Genomic DNA, 25,917 nt, shown 5'->3' with positions numbered 1-25,917 from the left:
GGAAGGTGATTTATACAAGAAATGTTATGTTTTTGGATATTAGACCAGAAAAAAAACAACAACAACAACAACACACACACATACACACACACACACCACACCAACAACCAGTTATTTCCAGAACCAATCCCTACCAACCCTGCAGGTAAAACATTAACCTAGATCCCCAAAGCCTGTTTTCCAAACCCCAGCACAAAACAGGCTAAGATCCCAGCAGCCTTTGACTCAAAAAGGGCAAGTGTGGTTGGGCAAGAGAGGAGCCCTGTGAAGGTGGGCACTCTGCCCCAAGACACTACTTACCCAAGCATCTCATAGGCATCTCATGTTGGCATCCTGGACAGCTTCTGGAATGGTCAAAGGCCCTTTAGGGAAGCTGAAGCCCGGGGGGTCCCTCTCCACACCTTCCTGGCTCCCTCAGCTGTAAGCTTCTGGTTGCACACACAGAAGCCGAAGGAGGCAGGTGGAATTGGGCCATCTCCTCCCGGAGCTTAGTTAGGTGTACATGTGCTGGGTGTGACCCTCAGCAGGGCCATGCAGAATGCAGCCCACGTGGACCTTAGGTAATCACCCCTAGATCCCAGGATGCTGGACTGAAAACCACCTGTGCTGGCTGGGAGGTGATTTTTGCCTTCATGGTGGTAAGGATATGCTCAAAATAAGCTCCTTGTCCTTATTTTCTTCCGTGAATCTCAGTGTTGGCAAAAGCACAGCTTTTGCCGAGAAGGCTCGGCAGTAAAGAGCATCCATTTTGGGATTGCTTGGATAAGTTACCTGCTAGAACACATGCTGGGGGAGGGGGTTTTTGGTGACAGCTGTTCTCTCTCACCACACAGCTTTCTCCAAAACCCAGGTAGGTTCTGGGGGAAGAGGATGATGAACAAAGACGCTGTCCTAAGATGCTCAGCGTAACATACTCCCCACCCCCAAACTTCCTGTAGTGGAACCAGGGAAACTGGCCCCGGACCAGATGACCACTGGCGACTTCTCCCTCAGGTGGCCGGCAACACTGGGGTTTGGAGCGCAGCAGCAAGGGAGCCATGTTAGTCCACGCAGAGCAGCCACGTGGCAAGGTCCCGTGGAGGTGTGTGGCCCTCATGCCAGCTGCCAGAAGTGAATGAAGACACCTCTGCAGTCTGCAATCTCCCAGGATACTCAGGCATTGCAGGGCACGTGAGTGGCACGCAGCTGCAGCAGACACAGCCAGCCAGCTTCTGGTGCTGCCAGTGGACCCTTGAATGTTCTTGAGAAAGTCTGGTGGGTTAAGCTAACATTCACTAAGGCCAGCAGGGGTCACAGGGGCCACCTTGGATATGTGTTTGGGTTGAAGTGTGTGTTGAGACTCTGACCACAGCACCATAGAATTTGTCTTGTACTTTTAGCATCTGGTGCAGTTTCCTGCTTGCTGTAGAGCTCTCTGGCATTAAAGTTCAAGGCTCCAGGGTGAAGAGCACACTGCTGGCAGGTGTCTGTGTACAGCAGCTGCAGAAGAAACAAAACCCCAGCTTTGGGGGAAGCTCTGGATTTTGACAGGCCCAGCCTCAAGTTTGACCGAGCCTGAAAGATTACCCTAGCAACACAGAACAGCCAAAAACAGACCATTTGATGGCTCTTCTCTCCTTGCCCCTGTCTCTTACCTATGTACAAGCCCACATCCAGCCAGTCTGGGCTCAGTTGCTTCTCAATAAATTTGGCCATTCTGAGGATTCAAGCCATTTTTGCCTAAGAACACAAGGGTGAAGGAAGACTTCATATCCGGCCTCTTGGCTTTGGCTGGTTTCTGCTTCAACAGTCTTCAGAGGGGAGACCCAAAAAATTCCTATATCTGGGGCTTTGACCCAGGGCAGGGAGCTCACTGGAGCCAGCCTCTGGAATTCAACTAGAGATACAGGCCAGTCTCTCCTGCCCCAGCCACCAGAGACCTACAACTCTTATCACTGACATGCTGGTGTGATCCCCAAGTGACTGCTCTCAAATGGCGCCCTGAAGCCTGACAAGACATCAGCAACCTCTCACCTAGGTGTTCAAACCTGCCCTGGACTTGGAGCTGGTGCTCATAGCATCTCAAGGGCATCTTGCTGGCACCCAGGGTCTTAGAACTTTGGCTACGCTGTCTTGGATGGAGGGTGGCCATGAACCCAGCTAGATACAGGAGGCAGTCTCCACCCACTGAACACCTCACCATGAAGGTAAAATCACGTCACACATACGTCCAGTACAGTCTAACTGGTGTCTTTAGGAGAGGAGAGAAGGACACAGTAGCACACACGCACACACACACACACACACACACACACACACACACACACACAATGTACGGCTTACAGACACCTGCTTTCGTTGCCTCTATTTCCAGTCAGGTCTTTATCGCTTCCTTTCTTCAGAGTTCTCCGGATTTCATTTACTTTTCTTTTTTTCTCACTTTCTCCAGGTGAAAGGTGAGAACACTGATTTGAACACATTTCTCCAGTTCCAGTATAAGCATTTCATGCTATCAACTTCCTCTACTAACAAGCCATAAAGTTTACTATGGCTTCATTTAGTTGAGCTTAAAAAGACTTAAAATTTCCCTTTTTAATGGTTTGCTTGGGCCAGAAAATTATTCAAAGTGTATTATGGGGCTAAGAGATGGCTCAGTAGTAAGAACACTGGCTGCCCTTGCAGAGGGCCGAGGTTTAATTCCCAGCACCCACATGTTGATCCACGACGTTAGTCCCAGGACTTGGGAGACGGAGGCAGGTAGATCTGTGTGAGTCAAGGCCAGCCTGGTCTTCAAATCAAGTTCCAGGCCTGATCACCCAAGTCAGGAGAAAACTTACTGCCCTGTCTTCTGATCTCTAAGAACGTACAGAGGCACTCCCCATCCGAGCACACTGAAGACAAAATGTAATACAATGTAGAAAAATGTAGAAGTAAAAAGAAACAAGCTTACTCCTGAGTCAACTAGGCCAAGGCTTTTTGTAGGCTGTAGGAAGTCTGAAGACATTTCCATGCATGACTTTAACCCTGTCCTGATGACCTTGATTAGAGATCATCCTGAAGCAAAAGACAAAAATAAAACACAAAACACACCATGTCTGGGGCCCTTCCCACCAAAAGTACTGATTTCGTGGAAACGCAGATATAACCCAGATATAACCCAGCTCTGCCTGACAGACCCACCCTGCCACCCCAAAGAGGTCCCAAAGTCTCCATGGCAAACCCTGGCTTTATGGGTCTTATGGCCACTTGGTCTTTGGCCTTGGTAGGCAACGGTCATTAAACACACACGTATATACAGACATACAGTGTACATGTGTGTAAGGTGGCACACACATACACATGTGCAAACAGAGCACAGCCTGTGCATGCAGCCCGGCACACTGAAGTTCTGGGAATGGGAAATTGAATGGGCAATGGGAAGAAGATGAATGGAAGGCTCTCCTCACAGCCCCTCCTCTCTGCTGATTCTCCCACCTACTTGCATCCGACCACTTCATGCCTGGCTTCCGAAACACAGTGTCTCCCCAACCTATCTTCCTTTTCCTGCCCTCCACTAGACAACACCTGTGGCCTCCTACAGCCCGCTGCTTCCTCTGGAAAGGGAACTCTGGGGGTCGTTTCCTTTCTCCTTGCCATAAGCACATGCCCAGCTGCCCCACTGGTTCTGGAGTACAGGGAGGGACACATAGAGTCTGGCTGGCTCCCGTAGGCCCAGCCTCGCTCTTGTTCAGAGACATGTGATGAGCCTAGGTGAGCCTCGCCGCCATGAGCAGCATCACAGCTTTGATACTAAAACACTGTCGCTCCTGATTACAGAGCTGAAGCAGCTGATTACACGTCAGGGTGACATATACGACCCGTTTCCACATACCTGCCTCACATCTAGCTGGACTTGCACGGAGCCTTCTTTTGATCACTGTTTAAATTTCCTCATAGTCACACCCTATGGACTGGAAAGGTGCATGGACTGCCTCTTTCCTATTTTTGCCTCTGCTATTTTTAACTTATTGTGTTACATTAGCAATGTGCCATCATTAGGATATAGTTTGAGTGTGTCATCCAAAGCTTGCTATTAAGAAGGCAGCAACTAAGAAGCACCGTCAACTGGTCCTCAGAGGCTGGGGTCTGAGTGGTGATTAGGATTAAGTAAGGGCATAGGGAGGCTGGAACGATGCTCAGCAATCTTTCAAGCTCTGCTGCTCTTGCAGAGGACCCAGGCTTGGTTCTCAGCACCCACATGGCAGCTTACAGTCATCTGTGACTCTCATTCCAGGGGATCCAATATCCTCTTCTAACATCCCCAGCTACCAGGTACACATGTGATATACATATATACATGCAGCAGAGAGAGTGCAGTCTCCTGCATATCTAGGCTAAATGTGCTGCAAAACAGGCTTGTGCTGATGAGAAGAACTTGAAGAGGCAATCTGTTCCTCTCCAAGAGAGCCAGGGTGGCTGAGGTCAAGGAAAGGAGGCCAGGAATGTATATGCTTTCCTTATGCACAAGCCCAGGAACCCAAACTTAGGAGTCTCCAGCTCACACCATGGACACCTAAAATAAATGTCTACTGGCCTCTTCAGCTGGGGATTGAATGTCTAAGGCTGCTTTAGTGTCCAGCGGTACAGCAGGGAAGGTGCTCTGCTCTCAGCTCTCAGGCCTCCCAGAATGGGGATAACTTCGAAGTCCACCTCTATGTGGGAAAGGAAGGATGGCAGAGAAGGAGGGGTGACAGCTGGCAAGGGAGGGGTGCTAGCTCAGGAGCACAGCTCCCAGGACCTAGCATGGGTGGGGGTAGCCAGATGACTACCCTCCTGGAACAGCCCAGGGAGCAATGTAAAGCCACCATGATTTCAGAGCACATTTTTCTCACTTACTGCTTGGTCCTTAGCAGCAGCAGCTTGTACAGAGGCTTTCATGTTCTGGGTGTTGGGAAGTTAATGGCCTGTGAGAAAGCATGGAAAGGCCTACCTGGCAGCCCTTCCAGGGACTCACTTCTTGCAAATGCCCATCTGGGAGGACATTTAGGCTCAGTGACTGGAGAACACTGCTCTAATGAAACATCGATGGGAAGGGGTGCTGGGCTCACTTAGGACAATTGTCTTGCTACACTCCTTGGAGAAAAAGAGAGATCTGAGGGAACTTTCAGGCAATTAGAGTAGCAATGAAAAGGCCAGCAGTGGGGCCAGTGGTGATGCCAGTTTCTATCCCTAGAGCCACTAACAGACCCTGAATATTTTACCATCTGACAGACACTGTTTTAGTGTCTCCTCTTTTCATCTTCTCTGTGACCTGTGAGGAAGGTGCTAGTATCAGCAGCTACTCTGGAGAAGGGACCCTGCCTCTCTTCACTTCTTCTCACTTCTGCAATTTCAAAGAGTAGGAATCTGAAGCACCAAGAAAAGTAAGAGGAGGGTAGAGACAGGAAAGAAGAGCAAAAGAAGTAACCACCTGGCAGAGGAGGCCATGGCCATATTGAGAGACCATTCTGAGTTGGTTACATATGCTCTGCAGGGAGTGCCATACAATGTATTGGCCAACAATGGGCCATAGATGGCATCCCCATCAGATTATAGCACCTACTGACATCGTCAAAGCAACTCTGCTCTGAGCATTGAGGGACATTTAGCCAGATCCATTCCCACTGTTAGCACACACAACTGCAACTCTCATGTTTAAATTAGAAATGACAAGGCTGGGGAGATAGCTCAGCACCTAAGAACACCTGCTGCTCTTTCAAAGGACCCAGGTTTGGTCCCAGCTCTGACATGCAGCTCACAACTATCTGTAACTCCAGATCCAGGGCCTCCTGATCCCCACAGGCACTGCGAAAACACACACATACACACAGGCAAAACACCCAAACACAAAAACAAAATCAATATAAAATTTTCAATTAGAAATTACATCATATCTATAGTTACTTAAACTCTGTGTACAGATTACTGAATTATGTATTACTTTATTGCAATTATATCAATATACATGATATGTGTTTTCCACATGTATGATATACTAATACATAGTTAAATTTTAGCATCTGTGTCATTTATTATATTACTTACGTTTTATTAATTATATAACAGAATATGATGACTTTAATCTTTCGGTATGTTATTTAAATGGATATACCAAGTGAAGCCCCTGGAGCCTGTGACGGTGAACACTTTCAGTGGTGGCCCCCAGGGAAGGTGACTGTTTTCAGAGAGAGTGAAGGTGATGGGTGCTGCATGCAACCACGAATGGCACTGCAGTCACGTCTAAAACATGTCTGAGGGCTGGTGAGATGGCTCAGTGGGCAAGCCTGACCACCTGAGTTCAATCCCTGGCACTCACCTGGCAGGGGAGAACTGACTCCCACAAGGTGCCCTCCGACCTCTGTATGTGCAGGATGTCGCTTGTGCTCTTTACCCGGCCCCATAGACACACAAAAAGTAACAGTAAAAAAAAAGAATACTAAAACATAATACAAAGATAGGGACTGGAAAAAAAAAAAAAAACAACAACAACAACAAAACACCCAGCCCACTCTAGTTTGGCAACTGTGTGGAACATCCTCAGCTCACAATGTAGTGTGGGGATTTCCAGCCATGCACCCAGACTTCCAGAAAGGCCCATCAAGTCAGGCTAGGAGGGGAAGAGAAGGGACCTTCTCCCTGACCAGATCATCATCCCACCATGCCCCCTCAGGGAGCTCCTGGGCGGGGAGGACCACCCGTCATCCCAGTGAGTCAGAGCTACTCTGTCAAGTATTGGTGCAAGCCCTGGGAGCCCTTGATGATGGCTGTTCCAACCACAATTTGCTGTGGGACTGACTGTGTGGGACTCTTCCTTCTTCTGTCAAAGTGACGTGGCTTCAGTAACCAGCACACCCCCGCCCCACCCTCGGGAGCCTAACGAACTTTGTTTTGTGTCTGCATTTTGTGTCATTGGCATTAATCTCTTTGTCCTAGAGTCCTACCTCTCCATTCTGTTCTATCCATCCACATTTCTTTCTTCCACCTTCCCCACTGTGCTGGGGAAGGGCCAAGCAGCCTCCTTCTTATTATCCCTCCCAACAGCACTCGCAGGAAGCTCCCCCTCCTCCCTCCCACAGCCTCTGCACTTCGTGCATCCCCCCCCCCTCCTTACACCTTTACTACCTTGTGGTGGTGATTTGTGCTCTGGGTCTCTTTGGGTTTCCCAGGAGCCAGGACCATTCCTGCGTCTTTCTAGAAGATGTTATTTCTAGTGTGTGTGTGTGTGTGTGTGTGTGTGTGTGTGTGTGTGTGTAGGTGTATGCTGGAGGGTGTTTGATCCTGTGGAGCTGGAGTTACGGGTGGTTGTAAACCACCGTGTAGGTGCTGGGAACTGAACTCTGGTCCTCAGGAAGAGTGGCAGGAGCTGTTAATTGCTGAGCCATCTCTCCAGCCCCTCGTCCCTTCCTTATTGAAAATGGTGAGGTCCAGGCACATGTGGGATGCTGTTCACTCTGTGCCTTAGAAAGGGTCCCGCACAGCCAGTTCCACTGAACATAGCTTCAAATCAAACAGGACCTACCTGCCTGCCCTGGTTCCTGAGTTCACCTCCCTTTCACACCCTTAACTGATGCAATATACAGAGAGTTTGTCCCTCCTCCCTGTGGCCCCTGCAAGGTCTTGGGTCTTTTCAGGAGCAGCTCATGGTGGCACATGAGTCTCTGCCTCCATTCACGGTCAGGACTCATTTGTCTGTGAGCTACCCTCCCTGACCTTACAGCGTGTGTGGAAGCCCCTGGCTTCTCCAGTTCTCCCTCTTCACATCCCACCACTCTAGAAGTTCCACCCTTGGCCCCACGATCCTCAGGGATGCCCCCAAATCACCTTCGCAAGGCTGTGGGAGCGAAACTCGGTCAATGCCTCACAGATGGCATTCTGCAGACTCCTGGAAAGACAAGGGGCAGGCCAGGCAGGCTGCAACTGTCCATTTCTAAAGCCAGTGAGGACCCTGGTTTTCTAACTGGAGCATTGGAGCAGAAGCTATGTGGCCACATTCTAGTCACTGGGGCATGAGTAGAGGCAATGCCTGGGGCCTGGGCCAAAGCACCCCTTCCTTGCTCTCCTGGCTGAGCCATCTAGGGGGACACACTACAGCATGCAGGAGGCACCACATCAGCCTGCTCTGCCTCCCTTCAGACTGATTATGTAGAGGAATGTGGCTGCCCACTCTGTTTAGGCCACAGAACTGGAATTTCTTATTGCAGCAGTTTGATCTGCGTGTTACTTGCTATTAGCAATGGTCTGACTGTGTGCCCACTGCGGATACTGCGGACTGTGTGCCCACTGGGCTGCACGAGAATGGTAGCTGCAGAAGCAGGTAGCACGCCGATAAGCAGAAATCCTCCATGATCTCTGCTTCAAGCTCCTGTGCTGATCCCCCTCAGTGATGGACTACAGCTTGGGAGATGAAATGCATCTTTCCTCCCCTGTGTGCCTTTGGCCACGGTGTTTAGGATAGCAAATGAAACCAAAATAGGATAGGAGGGTTGGGAACCTTTTGCTCTTCATGGGAAGAATTCATTAAATAGAAAGCCAGTGTATTGCTATGCACCTTTTATTCCAGCACTCGGGAGGCTGAGGCAGGAGGATGGCAAGTCTGAAGCCAGTCTGAGCTACAAAGCAAGTTGGGATGGAGGGGAGGTGTAGAAGCCAGAGACTCAGGGCTCCAGGTGCTCAGGCTAGAGGCTCACTGCCTTGGGCTGTAACAACCCCAACAGTCCAGCTCTGCATTGCTGTGGTAACCTTGTTCGTCTCAGAGTTTCAAAGGCTGGGACCCTGCTTCTTGAGGCTTCAGAGCCTCTAATCTCTCCACTTGCTCTGCTTTATTGTTTCTTGCAGGTCTGGACTAGTCTTTCGCTGGTTTCGGTCACAAGTTCCGCACAGCCTCTCAGCTGACTCAAGAATGCAGCCTGAAGGCAGACTTATATATCCAGAAAGGGGGTGTGGCAAGGCTGCCAGCACCAATCAGAAGCAAAGCTCCATGCAAATGAGCTGCGTTTGCACCAACTAAAGCACAGCCCTTCGCCCGGAGCCCACCAAGGAAAGGCTCCGCTCTGGTGTGGGTGGAAATGGTTACAGGGTTATCTAGAGTTCAGAGAGGCTAGAGATGGGCAAGTTGTTTGAAACCACCCCTGGCTGGGATGTGCCTCAGGAGCCAGCACCACCCTTCCGCAGCCAACAGCTGATCACAGTGCAGTTCCCCAAGACATCCAGGAGGCTTCAAAGCAGCTGGCTACAATGAGGGCAATCGGCAACTGGCAATCCACCGCAACTGGAAGTCCACCACTTAAGGCGGCCTAACACCAGGAAAAGGTGTGACAGCTGTCAATTGAGGAGTGATTTAAAAGAAAAACTTTTTTTTTTTTTTTAAAAAAAGGTTGCTTATCATTAACATTAAAAGCAAGTTAGTAGTATTTCACGGGCGGGGGGGCAGATTTAGGTCATTTTCCCTGTTTCATAATCTTCCAGAGTCCTCCCCAACCACAAACAATTGCAGGTCCACAGGTCTCTGTCTCCTCTTCCGACCACTGAGAACACTGAGGACAGAAGGGCATGGGGCAGGCAGGCTACGCCACTCTCATCCTCTCCTGGTCCCAGTCTCCCAGACTCCGCTCTGCTGAGACACTTACCACTGACCATTGTGCTCCCAGGGACTTTCCCACCATCCTGTTGTGCAAGGTCCAGCTGAAATCTGAACTCGCAGAAATCCACCCAAAGCGGCAGCACTGAGAGGTTGCATGAGGGAGAATGCAGTAACCCTAAACCCTCTCTGTGTGTCTTGCTGTACCCTCCCCTGCCTCCCCTGCAGTGCAGGGGTGAGGATGTAGGAGGGGAGGATCCTGGGAGCCCGTGCTGACTTAGACCGCCTACCTACCTCCTTCCCCCAAGATGGCTCACAGCCAAGCGGAATAACCAGGCTGTTGGTGGTGAGCTGATGAGGGGGAAGAGCATGTCCCTCCATCCTCAGCCATGGTGCGTGTGGACATGGGTGTATTCCTTTCCACTCTGCCACCAGCATGACCATAAACAGACCTCCTCTGTCTCTGCAATGTCCCTTGTATCTGTGGTTGCATTGATTGTTTAAAGATGAAGAGAAATTACGCTTACACAGCTGGAAATCAATGTCTCATTTCCTCAGGGCCTGTTTGTCCTCAGAAGGTACATGTGGTCACAGGCAAAGGACAGAGGTCACAAGCAGGTCAGATGGGATGTCCATTCTCTGATCAGATGTACTGGTCATATATGAATTTTCAATGGCTGCCAGCTTCCTCTGGGCAGGACAGATTAGCAGGGCTACCCCAAGCCAGCCAGGATAGTGGCCTCTTCATTCTGGGACTCACAGCTTCACTCCACAGGATACGGGCATACCTCTGCTGGAAACCTACCTGCCAGCTGGCTCCAGATCTCCAAGGGGCTCCTGGGAAACCTTTGCCCAGCCAGCACCCACCTATTTTAGTGAGGTCAACAGGAAAGGTCCACTTCCAGAATGTTCTCAGCGTACATTGTGCACAGGTGAACCAGTAAGGTCTTCCTGCTGCGCACCTCACACCAGCTGAGTTGCTGAGGTGGCGAGCCCTGGGCGCCTCCCTGGGGTCATTCCATAGGAGCTCACAGCTTCCCCTGTGGTCTGCTACTACTGATCCTAGAGCCCAGTCTGTTGAAGGCATGTATCCGGATCCAAAACTGATAGCAGAACCCGATGGCAGAAACCTCAAGAACCCCAGGGGGTTGGGGAGGCAGAAGTGACCTAAGCCCACCCCCTGCCTGGAGAAGATGCCTAAGATGTCAAAGTCACTGTGTAGGGAGGAACTAGCCAGCCACGTTCCTGGGGAGGGCCAATAGAACATATGATGATAGCCTCAGCACACAGAAGTGCCCAGCAAAGGTCTCAAATGGCAATGACTTGCTGGCCCGAGACCCTTTCTACAGGCGACACCAGAACATGGGCTCAAGAGAGGAATCTGGAGGGAGCAGAGCCCCAGAACCAGCTCCATGTCCCAGGCCAGTGGAGGAACACAAGGCCAAAGAATGGTTGAGTTCTTCTTCTTCTTTTTTTTTTTTTTTATTGGCAAAGTAAATATATTCTTATGAAGGACCAAAGAAAATATACATAATTGTAACATATGTACACCAACTTTATAGAATTTTTTTAATTTCAAATTTACACAAATGTCAACGTGTTATTAAAAGATATTTTATGTAGATGCGTACCTATGTACAGTTTATTTACATACATTCATAGGATGTGAAATAGACCTGTCAAAAACAAGCTAGTTCAATTGGTACTAATTTCTAGACCTGATGAGGAATGCAAATCTAAGTCAGACTAGGACGCGCTAGCTAGTTGCTTTCCATCTGTCAGGCCGGATCCCTTCTCCTACACAACAGGGAGGCTGGTGTCTGGAGGAGGTGACCCGGGCTAGGTATAGATGGATGTGGCTCCATTTGTCTTGCATTTAAGCACATGCATTATGGCCTAGAGTGAGGGTGGCCATCCTCCTGGACCCTCAAAGGCCTCTTGCATATGGCACTGCGCTTTTGACCTACTTCCTTTTTCCCAGAACAGCTTCCTCTGGGAATCACTATTTCAACACAGCCAAAACACTTCTTCCCCAGCAATAAGGTTGGCTCTGGCCCAGGTAGGGAGCCCAATGGGAGGAGGGCAAGGGGCCCCCAAACACTGCTTCTAGCTGGCAGGAAGGCACAAAGGCACAGGGCACAGGCCTGCCTGGGCCACCTAGGCCACCAGGGAACCAGCCCCCAGGGACCTTGGGGACTCTAGGTCCTCCCCAGAAAGGCAGCCATGGCGGCTCTGGGTCCCACCTCCTAAGATTCAGAAGGGAGGCTGGTAATATGGCACATCCTTCTGAAGGAGGCAATAAGTTATTGCATTTAAAAAAAAAACGTAGGGCTGGGGGAGGGGCGGGGCAGCCACTGCGCTCAGTTGATGGCGCGTACCGCTCGGCTGCTCCGTGGGAAGCGATGCACCTTGATGTGTTTGGAGAGGTGGTCACTCCGAGCGAACTTCTTCTCGCACACGGGACACTGGTACGGCTTCACACCCGAGTGAGATCGCCGGTGCCGTGACAGCTCATCTGAGCGGGAAAACCTGTGGGACACGGCGGGTCAGGCAGGCCAGGGTGGGCACTGCTACCACAAGTGACCTCAAAGCTGCCTCCCCAGCATCGGTGGAGACACGGGGAGGGCACAGCGAGCCAAGCTAAGCCAGGCTCAATCTTAAGCTGTTAGACCACCTCTGCAGCCACCCAAGAAGTTCCTGGCAAGCCCGATGTCCCGAGACCTCCCAAAGGGCAGGAGTCAAAAGACACGAGGCACACAGGTTTGTTCTCCTGGCCAGAGCCTGCTTCCCATGGTATCTGGCTACTGTTTCTCATGGGAAGGGGCCTAAGGCTGTTAGACACCTGGCACTCACTTCTCCCCCGGTCAAATCAGTTTCCAAGTCCTTGGGCATGAGATCACTCCTGCACTGGCAAAGAGCAGGTCAACAGTGTTTAGCCCACTGACCTCACCTTCCCCTGCAGTAGGGGCAGCAGATATATCCCTGAAGGGTCTGTGAAGACCAGCCAGATGTGACATAGGCCCAGCAAGGGAAGCAGACTCCTCAGACCACAGGAGTGCCTGGTTCATGTTTCAGTTACAACAGGGAAGGATCTTAGACTTGTGCCTGCCTGTCTATTGCACCCTACAGATCTGGGCATGGGGCCTTCTGAGATGCCTCCAAATTCACCGGCATGGTATTCCTAAACGTTTAAATGGCTTCCTCTCTCAGCCACTGCAGGCCAAGGAACAGACTCCCACAGCACAGGCAGGAACCTGAGCCAGGCCAAGATGCCCAGGCTGCTTGGCGATACCTTCGGGGATCTGAGGCTCTCCATTCCGCTCCTGTTTAGCAACAGGATCCTAGGACCTCACTACACCACAACTACAAATTTGGTTCCTCTGTGCCCCGCCTGTTCAGACTTTTTCTCCATCCTTCCTGCTGCAAGACACTTGCACATCCATCTCCTCCACCCTCTTCTCTCCTTGTTCTCTTCTGCCTATCCCTCAGAGTTTAGCCCAAGTGTCACTTCCTCAAGAGCCTGCATCATCTCCTTGACTCTCACAGCACTATCCCCCACTTTACTATCTTTCCTTTTGTGGGTGTTGGGGAATCAAAGCTTGGACATGCTAGACAAGTGTCCTACCACTGTGCCGCTCCTTCAGCCCCACAGTATTTTTTTAAGTTAAGTTTCAACATAATGATGCTCAGCTGTCCCTAGACAGTGTTAGCTCCAGGAAGGAGGGTGTACTTTTGGTTCTCTGTGCTCGGGAGCTACACTTAAACAGGGGTCTTCAGCAGGTACCCCAGGATGAGAAAGGATTGGCACACACTGTTCATTGCATGTACTCCCGGGACACACATGAGCTCCAGCCCTGGCACTCCATTTCCACAAGGGGACACTTGGTCATGGAGAATAGGTGGACAGCAGATAGATCACACTTTGTTGTCAGGGGCTACGGCCATCTCAACTCTGATTCTATAGTGGGCCCTGCTGACTTCAGCCTGGGAAACACAAGAGGAACAGTGGCATTGAACACAGGCAGGGCTCATGACACCACGGACCTCAATCTCCTGTGCTGCTGGCAGTGCAGGTGGAGCTACTGTGCAAGCAGCTGGCCTGCAACCATGACCCAGGCATCAGGTATCTCACAGGACCATCCAATTAGATGGAACTCACAGCGGTGTGGAACTCACAGAACACCGGAGGCCAGAACAAAGCCTCCTTTCCTGGCCTGTCTGCTCTAGCCTCTCGGCTTCCTCTGCCTGGCTTGGTAGTGCTGTTATCAGGACCCTGTGCCATAGTCACGTTTCCCCAGCAGGAGTTGGACACACATCTCTCTCCAGAAAGAACAGGCTTGGCAGTCCCCACCGGTTCTGAGCATTCTGGGCCTCAGTTTCCTCTCCTACTTCCTGCTTGCCTTCCAGGGAACTGAGTAGCAATCCTCTTGTTATATGACACCTTGAGAGGGACAGGCAGCTGAGAGGCATTCATGCCAGAGAACAAGCTGTCCTCATTCCAGGGCCCCTCTCTGTTGCCACAGCCTCTTGGTACCTAAGGACAGGACTGTCTTTGTAACTGAGCTGAAGATAAGCCCCCTCACACACACACCTCACTGGGTCACATCCTTTGATAACAGCCTAAGGAGAAGCCTGAGGCAGCAATGGAGCAAGAGATGAGAGATCTTGGCCAGGCAGGACACAGCCTTGGGATTGGTCTGGGTAAGTTGCCAAGCTTGTTATACCTCAGTTTCCCTACCTTGGAACAGCAAGGATGACAGCCCTATTTCAGGGGAGTGTGACAGACAATGAGGCTCCATTTGTGGCAACTGTTTAAGAACTGGAAGCTTCTATTGAATTCAGGGAGTAGAGCACAGGACCTGCCTGTACACGGTAAAGGCCTGGTGCCTGGCATCTGTGGGGCAGGCTCCTGACTCCTGCTATTGGGTCACAGGGCAGAGGAAGACCACCAGTGGTGACAGCATGAAAGTTGTGTGAGACGCGAGTTGCCATCTGTCAGAAAGCCACTGTCAACAGTCAAATCTCTGAAGCTGCAGGCTCTGAGGCTGCATGTGCAGTGCACAGCCTGTAGATAGTACATGGAGCAACCGCAAGGCGAGAGGACACATCCCCGCTGATGGGCAGCAGCAATGAGGCTGAGAGCTGGCCTGACCCCACCACTAAGTTTGAATCATATGCCCACCTCCTCCAACAGTGGCTTCGGACTCCACTGTCTCTCTCTGGGCCTCCTGTGTCCACCGTGGACATTGGCAGTGCATGCCACACAGGCTGCTGACTGCTATTAATATTCACTTTAGCTATGGCCCAGTGAGATTCTTTCTGGAAGGAGTGGCTTGGCCACTCTGGAACAGGATGTTCCAGTGCGGGGAACAAAGGAAGCCTGTGTCTGCGAGTGAGGAGAGGAAACTTCTAGGAAGGCGGCAAACAGCCACTTCCCAGATGGTTAGACCAGAGCAGGCAGGCTGGCTTTAGTCCCTCCTGCATGCAAAGCCATGTCCCAACAGGGAGAGAGACAGGGAATTCTGGCTGCACAAGCAGAAGGCAGTGGGCTTTGGACTGGGACAGGTGCCACCTCAGCTGTGTGTGTGGGGTTTCTGGGCTGAGGAGTGGGGCCAGGGCAGGAGATAGGGCAAGTTTAGGAACTCGGGGCCTAGTGCCAGCACCAGAGCCAGATGGGAAGCATAGAACATGCTGGGCTGACTAGGCCCAGCTACAGGTGGAGGAGGGGCCTCTGCTTACTACAGGCTCTCCTCAGGGAGGTGTGCTGCAGCAGTGTGGAGAAGCATTCTGGGTCTAGGACGGGTGAGGGAGCAAACCCGCCTGCCAGGGTTGGTTTTTTTTTTTTTTTTTTTTTTTTTTTTTTTTTTTTTTTTGAGAGTGGATTTCTCTATGTAGCCCTGGCTGTCCTGGAACTCTGTACCCAGGAAGGCCTCAAACTCAAGAGATCCTCCTGCCTCTGCCTTCCGGTGCTGGGATCAAAGGTGTGCGCCACCACTGCCCAGTAGCTCTGCCAATGTTGTATGACCACAGAGAATGTGCTTAAGTGCTCTATTTCCTCGTCTGGGCCCACTTCAAGTCTTACTGTAAGAGCTAACAGAACTAACTACATGCCCCAACAGGCCCGTTACCACCACACTTGCTGCAGCCCTCTCCTTTTCCACAGCCAGGAGCACAATAGACAAAGCACAGCCTAGGGGCTAATGATGTGGCCCATTTGGTAAAGTGCTTGCCGCACACACCTGAGGACCCAAGTTCAGATCACTCACATAAAAACAGAACATAGGGTGTGACTGGGATACCGATGCTGGCAGGGCAGAGACAGACTGGAGCTCACTGGCTAGCCAGCTTAGCCAACCCATGAGCTCTAGGTTCACTGAGACCCTGTCTCTAAAAGCAAGTTGGAGAGCTACTGAGGAAGACACATGACAAGCACATCTGGCCTTCATGTGCATGTTTACCTGAATATAGGAGAAAACACACACACACACACACACACACACACACACACACACACACACACGAAGCACAGCTTACACTATGGCCACTTCCATACCCGGCTGTACTGTCAAAGAATCAGTGGGGTGTGGCACTCACGGGGATGCATCCCAACCCCGAAACCACACTCATTAGCTATATCCCTGTGACAAATGATTGTTCTGTACCTCAAATTCCCTCTGTAGAGTGTGGGTTACTGCATGTGCTTGTAGAGCTGTTGTGAGGAGCTAAGGCCAGTATTGGGGGTACATAGCAAAGGCTGGGATACCACAAGCATCCCTGGGCCCATGAGGGTAGTCAGGGACACAGAGGGGAGGGTGGCGTGGATGACCTAGCTTGAGAATGAGGCAAGGCCAGGGAGGACACTGGGGAGGCTGTGGGCCAGAGCAAGAGGCTGCACTGGAATTCAAACACTCCAGAGTGTTCTCTGCATTTAAAGGCCAGATCCGTCTCAGGGAGTGAGGAGCCCCCACAGAAGGGCATACACAAGGGAAGGGGGTTGGTGGGGAGGCTCCGAAGCTTGGGATCATTCCAGCCCAATGTGACATTTTCCCACTACCATCTTCATTGTCATCAAATTCCTTCCTGTCCAGATCAAGATGTGTGTGTGTGTGTGTGTGTGTGTGTGTGTGTGTGTGTGTGTGTGTGTGTTGGGGGGGGTCCATCCTCCCACCTAATGCGGCCAGGGATTGCTGTCAACCCCACTGCCTCTGGATGGAAGAGGGTCCACTTGCAGGAAATTTGCAAACCTTCTATTCACAACCCCTAGGCTTCTGATACCCAAGACTATCCTGAGGATCTCACACACTCATACTAGCAGCTGTTTCCTGAGGCAGATGCTACACAGGGACCCTGACATGGACACCATGTCCCCAGTCTTGCCCAGTGGGCTCTGCCTGAACAATGAGGCCGGTGCAAGGCTTAGGGGCAGAGCCAAGGCCTTTCCTTAGATACCTTGTGCTTCCGAGAGCAATCGTGTGTTGGGCAATGACTACCTCCCAGCCCTCATCCTTGACCACATCTCACAGCCTTCAGCCCCCACCTGGCCTCTTACCTTCTGGAGATGCCACTCAAATGGGCAGCACCAGTCAGGGTGCAGTGATAAGGCAAGCAAACCCATGCAATCAGGACTGCCATTCAGCGGCTTTCCCATGAACAGTCCCAGAGAGTGCCAACACCACACCAGGTGCAAGACACATATGCTCACCCAGCACATAGGCAGGTGTGCCCATACACGGCGGCCATCCATTCAGGTGGTCCAGCTGTCATCCCTGTGCACAGACATGTAACACACACACACACACACACACACACACACACACACACACACACACGCATGCATTCGTGGACCACTCTGCTGGCACACACCCTATCCACTAAGGCCACAGCACCCTCTACATGTGAGCTTCTGTGGGCCACCAGCCTCCTGAAGACAATGAGCAGCCCCCTGGGCCCGGGCAGGGTGACTGCAGGGTTCCATGGTCCCTGCCACCACATCTGTGCAACTGAGGCTCCTTGCCCTAGAAAGCTGGGCACCCTGTTGTCTAGAGCAGAGGTCTGAAGGATTCTGCCACCTTTGACCCCATATCGCAGCCATCTGCCATCTGTCCTTCCTTGTGCTTATTCTCTCTTTCTTCCCAAACACACTTCCAGGTCCCCAGGAAGGAACAAGGCAAAGCTCAGCCCACACTTGTGAGCAGTTTCATCCTCTGGCTGGGGGGAAGTGACATTTTCTGAAGTCTTGGGGTTCACATTCCACTCACAGAGTGCTGTAGCCTGGGTGGTTCGTAGCCAGTCAGAGTTTCCATGTACCTCACTAGAAATGTCATGGGTGTGATGGTGGTATTTACCCCAAGGTGCTGTAAGGCCTGGATAGGCCTCTGGCTTGTGGCCTCTGTGTCACCAAACTCAGTTACCCCTTAGCTGAGTTTCCTTCTGCTTCAGTCCAGCCCCTTATCTTTCATCTCACACAGCACAAGCCCCAGCAAGACTTACCTGGTCTTTAAAGAAACCGGATACCAGGTGGCTTCCGGCTTTAGTCACCAGGTGGGACAAGGAAGTCTCCAATACCTGTGCCCCTGCCCCCTGCCCATCCCTTGCTCCTTTCCTAATCCACTTTATCTAACAGAGAAAGGGGCCTTGGCCACACACCCAGGTGAACATAGATGAGCCCACTTGCTTGCTGCCCAGCCTGTCCACAGATACTGACCTCCAGCCGCAGCCCGGCCAGGTGCAGGCAAAGGGCTTCTCGCCCGTGTGCCGGCGCAGGTGGGCCTTGAGGTGACTGCTCTTGGTGTACATCTTGCTGCAGCCTGGGAAAGTGCATTTGTGCATTTTGAGAAGTTCTGCTGCTGGGTTCTTGGGGAACTTCTGGCCCACAAGCAGGCCGTTGGGCCCGGGTCCTAGGGACCCCGAGCCGATAGGTTTGGCGGCAATGGGCACGGGCGCGATGCGCACAAACTTGGAAGGCAGGTTCAAGTTGGAGGACGGTATCACTTGAGGCAGGAGTGCAAAGGTCTGCCCCTGGATGTTGACCAGGAGCTGGGCGACCTTGACGCTCTCTGGGGCCTGCCCTGGGGAGGCCGGCCCTGCGCCTGCCTCCTGCTTCACAGCGACAGGCTGGATTTGCAGCAGCACGGGCACGGGGCCGTCGCGTGCCGGCCCCTCACCAGTACCTTGGGCACCACCCCCAGCGATGCCACCTGATGGTGGGGTACAGCGCTCTCTCCCACCGGACTCTGGATGGAGGTGGCTCCGGTGTGGCCCAGCTGAGAGCTGGCCGCCGGACTCCAGGTCCCTGCTGCTGTTCTCTGGGGCCTCCTTGACCTCAGCCTCCATGTTCTCTTCCAAGAATTCTTCAATCTCCTCCAGGGTAGGCTGGAAGGGCCTGGAGACATCATCGGGGTCTCCTGACAGAAACTCAGGGAAGCAGAAATGTTCCCCCTTCACAGGCATAGAGGCCCTCCTCCATGAGCCCCAGGTCACAGGGCCACCGCTATCTCCAACGCCCCCGCTGCCACCACCACTGCTCAGTGTGGCCTGAGACAGGAGGAAATCCAAGATGCTGTCCTGGGCCTCAGGGCCCGTACCTGCACTGTAGCAGGAACAGAAGGCTTGGGAGTCAGGACTGGCACAGGAGCAGGGGCTGGAGACATCACTGTCATCCTCAGAGATGGGTGAGGGTAGCATGTGGTATGGCCGTCGGCTGGCCAGCCTATCACCGAGGTAACCCACTGGGCATTTTGGTGACGAGAAGGTCTCGTCCACTGGAAGCAAGTGGTCCACCATGCTGGCCTGGCTGAGCCTGTGATGCCTGCAAAGAGGGAACAAGGGAGGGCAGGTTAGAAGGACCAAATGCTCACCGGTGCCTTGCAGCCCCCACCCTCGGCTGCCTGCCCGAGGCCTCCTGTGGCCAAATGTCCAGATCCTGCCTCCATCCCATGGGAGAATGGGGCTGGCGAGTGTGTTTTCAAAAATTGCATCATCCTGTTTGCAAAAGAGCCCTCTCCAGGCCCGTTGCACAACCCGGGGCACTTCTGGTTTCAAACATTTTCCAGAATGATCCTGGAAAAGAATAAGACGAGGAATGCTCTTGTCTGTGCTGAACAGCTGAGTCTATGGGAAAGGAGGCCAGGGTGGGGAGGCCCTGCAAGTGGAAAGACCCTAAACTCTACTCCCTATGCCGGGTCAGAGAGGGGGTGGGAAGAAAAGAGGCCATTTGCACTCTGAGCCCATGCTACTGGGGCTTCTGTAGGGTTTACAGATTGAGCAAATAAAAACACAGGCTGCTTGCTAGATGTTCACTTTAGATGTTCAAAAATGAACTGCCGTGAATGCAAGCACAATGTTCCCAGAAGTGGATGGGACACACATTATCTGGGCTGCCTGTGCTTTCACCTGGTAGCTATGGTTTGGAAAAAAGATTAAAGGCCATTAAGTGCCTGCCTGCCTTCATGGTATTTCTCCACAAATCTCCACAGTCTAGTTCAAAGACAGTCGAGACTCCATGACTGGTCAAGGCAAGGCATACTTGAGCAAAGTACTCCCTCCATGATGCCTAATACTTTCCTGCCATGATGAACAAGGTCCAGCCCCTGGTGGCCACGAATCCAAGGAAGGTCTGAGAGCCCAGCCTGTGGGTAACTTCCATGGACCTCACAACCACTGGGCAGGATGGGGGGATGGATGACATTTGCCCTTGGCCAATGTGTGGGAGCAGAGCCTCCTGTCCTGGCCCCCTCCCCAGCTCTCTTGTCTGCGACACTCACCGACGTGGGAAGGCTCAGCAGATGCCTGTGTCCCCTCCTGGCAGCACACTCTCCTGGGTCCCCAGAACTCAGCACCACACCAGGTACCCAAGAGGGGCTCAGAGAATGTTGCTAGGAAGGAGAGAGGAGAGCTGTGTCCTCTGCAGCCAAAGGCCATAATCGGTCTGGCGTCCAAGAAGAGTCAACAGTATCTGCCTGTGATGGGGCCACCTCTCTGGACCTTTGTCCCCGCCCAGTGACCATGGCTGTCTGATTATCAAGACTGATGAAGGGAAATGCTCAGACTCTCTGCACACTTACCCTGTCCATCTATCTTTAGGTCCATTCCACTGCCTGGCACCTGGTATTGCCCAGCAGCCAAGAAGCCAGTCGTCAAGCTCCCTCGTGCCTCAGTTTCCCCAACAGTTCCATGCTTTGGTACTCCCCAAGTTTCTCTCTTGCTCCAGAGAATAGAGGCAAGATCTGAGCCCCAGGATAATCTTGCCAAGAGGCCATCTGAGTTTAAATACTCAGCTAAGGATTTAAAACTGGAAATGCGTTCCAAAATTCACACTCTTTACCTAAGCAGGGGCTGGGGAGTAATAGAGTGCCAGACAATGTAAAGGGGGAAAGGGGCTAGGCAGAGCCCACACACTCCATTCTCCTAACCCCACCTGCCACCCTCTTAGCACACACCTTGGCTGTAGCTAAAGTGTAGCTGAGCTCATGTATACTGACCAGTTAGCAGGGTCTCAACAGTCACCCAAATGCAGGGCACAAGGGTGTCCCAGGACCCAAAACAGGACCTAAAATCTCCCAAAATGAAATGTGATCACAGCTGGACACACCACAACCCTGGGCAATCATGCTGCTTCCAAGGGTGATCGTGGTGGTATCAAAGCTTCTTCTTAAAAGGCTGGAAACCAAGGTCTGACATAAAAACAAACAGCCGTGCTGGGTGGGCACAGTGGCTCATGCCTATAATCTCAGCACTCAGGAGGCAGAAGCCAGAGGATCGTGAGTTCAAAGGCAGCTACCGATGAGAGCCGACAGGAAGGAGGGAGAGGGAGAGCAGGTACAAAAGGATGATGGCAAAATGGAACGGCAAGGAAGGAAGCCCCTCGGCCAAACATGTATCAGATTACTGCAGGTCCCTGCCCACACACATGCTGCGACTCTAACGCCCTAGACCTGGCTTACCTGCGCTAACGGAGCCTGAGCTATGGTTCCAATGTCCCCTCTGTGGAAGTCCTGCCTCTCCTAGCGTTCCAGGTAGGAGTGCATTATCTAGATTTCAACTCAGAAGTCACTCGCCCCTGGACAAACCACGCACAATTTTAGCCTTCACAGCAGGCACCGCTGTGAGAACCGCTTGTACGCTTTGCACAAGCAGTTCTGACTGTTCACTACAGGGTTAGCTTCAGAGTCAGGAGCTAGCCTTTGCTGAACCGTTCCTGAACCCGGGAGTAGAGCAAATACAGGAGTGGCCCCAGCCAGTCAACAGGACCTTAAAACAGTGCTGAGCAACCCCGGGGACACTGAAGTACTGAGAGGTCCAGGGGACCCAGGACTTTCTGGACCCGGGCTGAAAGCCTGAGTGCCAACGGGCAAGCCGGTCCCTGAAAAACAGCAGCACGTGGCGCCGCCAGAGGCACAGGCTGCGTGCAGGGGGAGGGGGCACCCTGTTCTGGGCACCGTCCCGGCAGGCCGCTGGACTCCGCCCCCTCCCTTAGCCGGCCAGGCCTGCTGTTTATCCTCCCGGGGACACAGCGGCTGTAGGAACAACATGTAATTGATAACAAGCGGAGAGCCGGCCAAGGGCTAGCTAGCCATTGGGTCAGCGTGCAAATCACGGGGGTGGCGAATGGGGGCCGTTCTTCAAAATAAGAGTCTCCTCCCTGAGGAGTACGAAGGCCCCAAAGTTATTGCTATCCTCGCACCTGTAGGCGACAGGGGGTTCCCCAAGGTCGGGGGGTGGGGGGGAACAATTGAAAGGCTCAAACATTTGGGATTACCTTCCCCACACCGTGGGAGAAAACAGCCCCCGTGCACTCCAGGCGAGAGGGTTTCCAAGAGGAGTGGCCTGCCCTGCCCCGTGGCTGCTACCCTCAGCCGTCTCTCCCTTAATGTTTAGTCAAAGGGGCCTGAGGACTCTGCGTGGGGAGACGGAGCATAAGCGCAGGAACGCTGCGGGTGCGCGCAAATGGGTGTGAGTTTGTGTCGTGTGACTGCGTGTGCTGGGCGCAGTGCAGCCGTGCGGGTGTCCGCCAGGTGCTCGCGCGTGGGTGCCCACCGGTGGGTGTGAAGTACGTCGGGAAGGAGGCGGCCGGCCCGGGCTCCTGCGCACAGCTTCAGAGAGCACCTTACCCTCCGCCCAGTGTCTTCCTCCGCTTCCCCTCTTTAGGCCACCGCTGCGGTGACCGACAGTAACCTCTCCGCCCCTCGGTCTCCAGGCCCTGCCAGGCGCCGCCATATGGGAGCGCAGATCCAGGAGTGCCACGGACGCGAGTGGACTCCCCGGCCGGGGGCTGCACACGCGGGGTTCGCCCTCCACGGCCCCGAGCGCTCACACACACCGGGGTTCCCGCATTTCCCGGGTCCCGGCGCGCGGGTAGGACAGAGCGCGGCAGGGGACGGCCCGCGCTCCCCCGGGCGTCCGGACCCACGCGGCCGCGGCCCCTCGCGCGTCTCCCACCTGGACTCGGCGTAGCCTGGCGCGGCCTCGCGCGTGCGGCCCGGCTCCGTGTGCGGCCGCGCGTCCAGCGCTCCTGGCCGCAGCCCGCACTCCCCGCGGCCGAGCTAGGCGCTCGGCGCTCGGCGCTTGCTCGCCGCTCTCCGCGCTCTCCGGCCGCTCACGTGACGCCGCGGGCGCCGCGAAGGCTCGCAGGAGGCTCGGCCTCGGGCACGCGCCCCATTGGCTGGCGCCTGAGCGTCACGCGCCCCGCCCCGCCCCTGCCGCGCCCTCCCGCTGCCCACGCGCTCCCGGGTCTCTGCGTGGACTCGCGCTCGGTTCTCCGGTGCGCACGTGAGATGGGCTCAGGGATCCACAGGAGGCACGCACAGTCCCGAAGCGCGGACCACGTGGGGCCTCGCGAGCGGAACTGTCCCCGGCAGCCCCTTCCTCATTCCGATCAAGGCCGATCGAGTAGGGGACCGTGTCTAAAGGGACCGATTGTAAAAATACGTCTGGTCTTTCTCCAGCGGTCATGGTTACCCACGGGAATGCGCGCTCGCTGCGCTGCCCTCGGCCTCCGCGACTGTCTGCGGAGGCTTGTCGACCACCACCGTGAGCCCGTGACACCGCAGACGCCTCCCCAAAGACTGCAGGGGGCTACCGATCTGCAGAGGGAATTTCAGACTTCAGTCCCCAGCCAGCCTGGACCGCTTTTGCACCGACGGTGATGCACAAGAAAGCACGTGAGCAGAGGGTGCTGGGTACCCTGCTGTGTCCTTTAGCTCACACTACTCCTGGCTCTACAGCTGGCTGAGAGAGAGCATGGACCTTCCTAGCCACACGGACCAGGTCCTGCCTAGCCAGGCACAACCAAGTCCGTCTGCTTAGGGGACTTCTTACAGACACCGAGGACATTTGGACAGACCTTTCTTCCTGGCACTTCCTACTTGGCACTGAGAAGCGGCCAGCCTTTCCCTCTGCTCCTCACAATAGTCCCTGCTGAAGCCAAGATCCCTGCATTAAGGATCTGAGGACTCTCCAGGGCAATGCCCAGGACCCAGAAGTTAAACAGAGTCTTAGCCAGAGCACACTCAAAGCGTCGTCAACTTTTTGATCATAGAACGGTACCCACTGTGCAGCTGCGGTATTCTGTAGCCTGGGCTAGCAAGCAGAGAAGGTGGAGTTGGCTAGTTGGTAAAGTCGATTGATCCCATCTTGTCAGGGCAGGGCAGGGCAGGGTCAGTCTGGGCCAGCACACTTCTCCACAGCTCTGCCTAAGCTGGGCTCTGCATTCCTCACACTCTGTCCAATATCTCCCACCCCTTGGAGAGAAGTGCAGCCAAAGGTCAGAAGCTTGAATGCAAAGGTGTAGCTGAGCAGCCTCCTCCGCCCACAGGGAAGATGCTCCAGCTGTCTCAAAGCTCATGGCCTAGCATCCTGCCTACACCTGAGTCAGATTAGGCATCCTTGCTTCAGAACCTTCCCGGGGCTGCCAGCTCCCTCACAGGAAATATATATAGCCCAAGTTTTCTCTGCTTTCTTTAGCCTCTTTTGGCTCCCTTTCATTCCATGACCTCTTCTCCTTGCTCAGATCCCTCTGGCCTCCAACTTTCGAGGCACAAGCTCAGACCTTTACATATGCTGTTTGTTCCCTTCACTCATTCAGTTCCCTCCTTCAGGTTTTACTGAAGTGGTACCTTCAAGGGAGCCGGAATTTGCCCCGTGCCCTCCTTTTTCCTATTTTCCTTTCCAGTTGAACAGTTCTGGATACTTACTGTCTTCTAATTTATTAAAGACTTTCATTTCTGTGCACTCTTGTCTCCTACAGAGAACGTAAGCGGCACAGAGGGAAGTTTCTATGGATTCATAGCCCCAGACCAGAGTTTACCTCCCCTGGCACCTAGAAAAGCCAGGCAGGTCTTGACGCTGCCTGTCATTTTAGGACACAGGGAGCAGAAGCAGATCACTAGAGCAAGCTGGCTGCTGGGCGAGCTGCAGTCAGTGAGCTCCAGGGTTTGAGAGGGACCCTGCCTCCATGAAGATAACACAGGTGGAGAAAGCCACCCAACGTCAGCTTCAGGCCTCACATGTGCATGTCTGTATGCGATGTGTGTGCCCACATACAAACATGCAAGCTCACACCACAAAACAGAAAAGGAATTAAATAGGGTTCCAGGGACTTACCCTAAACAGGGGATAATTGGTCCCTGGGGAAACGAGAACAATTTTCTTGTAAGATATATATATATGTATGTATGTATGTATGTATAGATGTGTGTGTATATATATACCTCCCTCAGAGCCTTCCAGAGTTTGCCTTCATGCCTACTGTGCTCCTAATTGCCTCCTTCGCCAGCAGGGCCTGATAATCCATCCATCCTCGGACAGCAGTCAAGCCCATGCCAGTCTTAGCTACCACCTCAGCGTAGGTACCTCTAAATGTCCATCACAGTGCAGAGCCTCGATCTTTAGATTTATCTTTCTGCAAATTTGTAGGGGTTTTTTTTGTTTGTTTGAAACAAAGTATTGCTATGGCTCCTAGGCTGGTCTTGAACACACAATCCTCCTAGCTCAGCCTCCCAGAGTGCTCAAATCACATGTTTGCGTCACCAGGCCCAACTGTGTTCTCATTTTTTTAAGCTTAAGTTTTTAAAAAAGATTTATATGTATTTATGTGCATGAGCGTTTCTGTATGGGCACCACATGCGTGCAGTGCCGGAAGAGGCCAGAAAAGGGCATCAGATCCCTGGGACTGAAGTTACAGATGCTTGTGAAGCACCACGTGGGTAGTGGGAATAAACCCAGGTCCTCTGCAAGAGCAGTGTATGCTTTTAAACTCCGAGGCTTCTCTCTAGCCTCATGTATTTTAATTTCAATTACTCTCCTAATAGGAAAACTTACATTGCTTTTTAAAAGAAACCAAATGG

At 52.9% G+C, this 25,917-nt stretch overlaps 1 protein-coding gene and 1 long non-coding RNA gene across 3 annotated transcripts; both read right to left on the bottom strand.

The window, feature by feature from the left end:
- Positions 1–8,560: 8,560 nt before the first annotated feature.
- LOC129684381 (uncharacterized) lies at positions 8,561–10,309 on the bottom strand. Its single transcript, XR_008721316.1, has 3 exons — positions 9,869–10,309; positions 9,624–9,719; positions 8,561–9,290 (listed from the first exon to the last, which is right to left on the bottom strand). It is a non-coding gene; the product is annotated as an uncharacterized LOC129684381 (long non-coding RNA).
- An 811-nt stretch (positions 10,310–11,120) lies between these two features.
- Klf15 (KLF transcription factor 15) lies at positions 11,121–23,176 on the bottom strand. Of its 2 annotated transcripts, none has more exons than XM_055617510.1 (3): positions 23,012–23,176; positions 18,279–19,382; positions 11,121–12,103 (listed from the first exon to the last, which is right to left on the bottom strand). In XM_055617510.1, the coding sequence occupies exons 2-3, from the start codon at positions 19,355–19,357 to the stop codon at positions 11,935–11,937; spliced, it is 1,248 nt and encodes a 415-aa protein (XP_055473485.1). In that variant the 5' UTR covers positions 19,358–19,382; positions 23,012–23,176; the 3' UTR covers positions 11,121–11,934. The 2 variants fall into 2 exon arrangements, with proteins under 2 accessions (XP_055473485.1, XP_055473484.1); XM_055617509.1 differs by lacking the exon at positions 23,012–23,176 and adding an exon at positions 20,338–21,920.
- Positions 23,177–25,917: the final 2,741 nt, after the last annotated feature.

Source organism: Psammomys obesus, unplaced genomic scaffold, assembly GCF_907164565.1.
Source record: "Psammomys obesus unplaced genomic scaffold, mPsaObe1.curated_primary_1811, whole genome shotgun sequence".
Lineage (NCBI taxonomy): Eukaryota > Metazoa > Chordata > Mammalia > Rodentia > Muridae > Psammomys > Psammomys obesus.
This window is presented reverse-complemented; position numbering and strand designations above follow the sequence as displayed.

Bases quoted from the DNA above. Each gene is read 5' to 3' on its own strand.
- Klf15 (XM_055617510.1), bottom strand. From the start codon at position 19,357: ATGGTGGACCACTTGCTTCCAGTGGACGAGACCTTCTCGTCACCAAAA. The intron at 12,104-18,278 runs GTCAGTATCTGT...CGTGTCCCACAG, and splicing joins TGGCCGGGCTGCGGCTGGAG to GTTTTCCCGCTCAGATGAGC.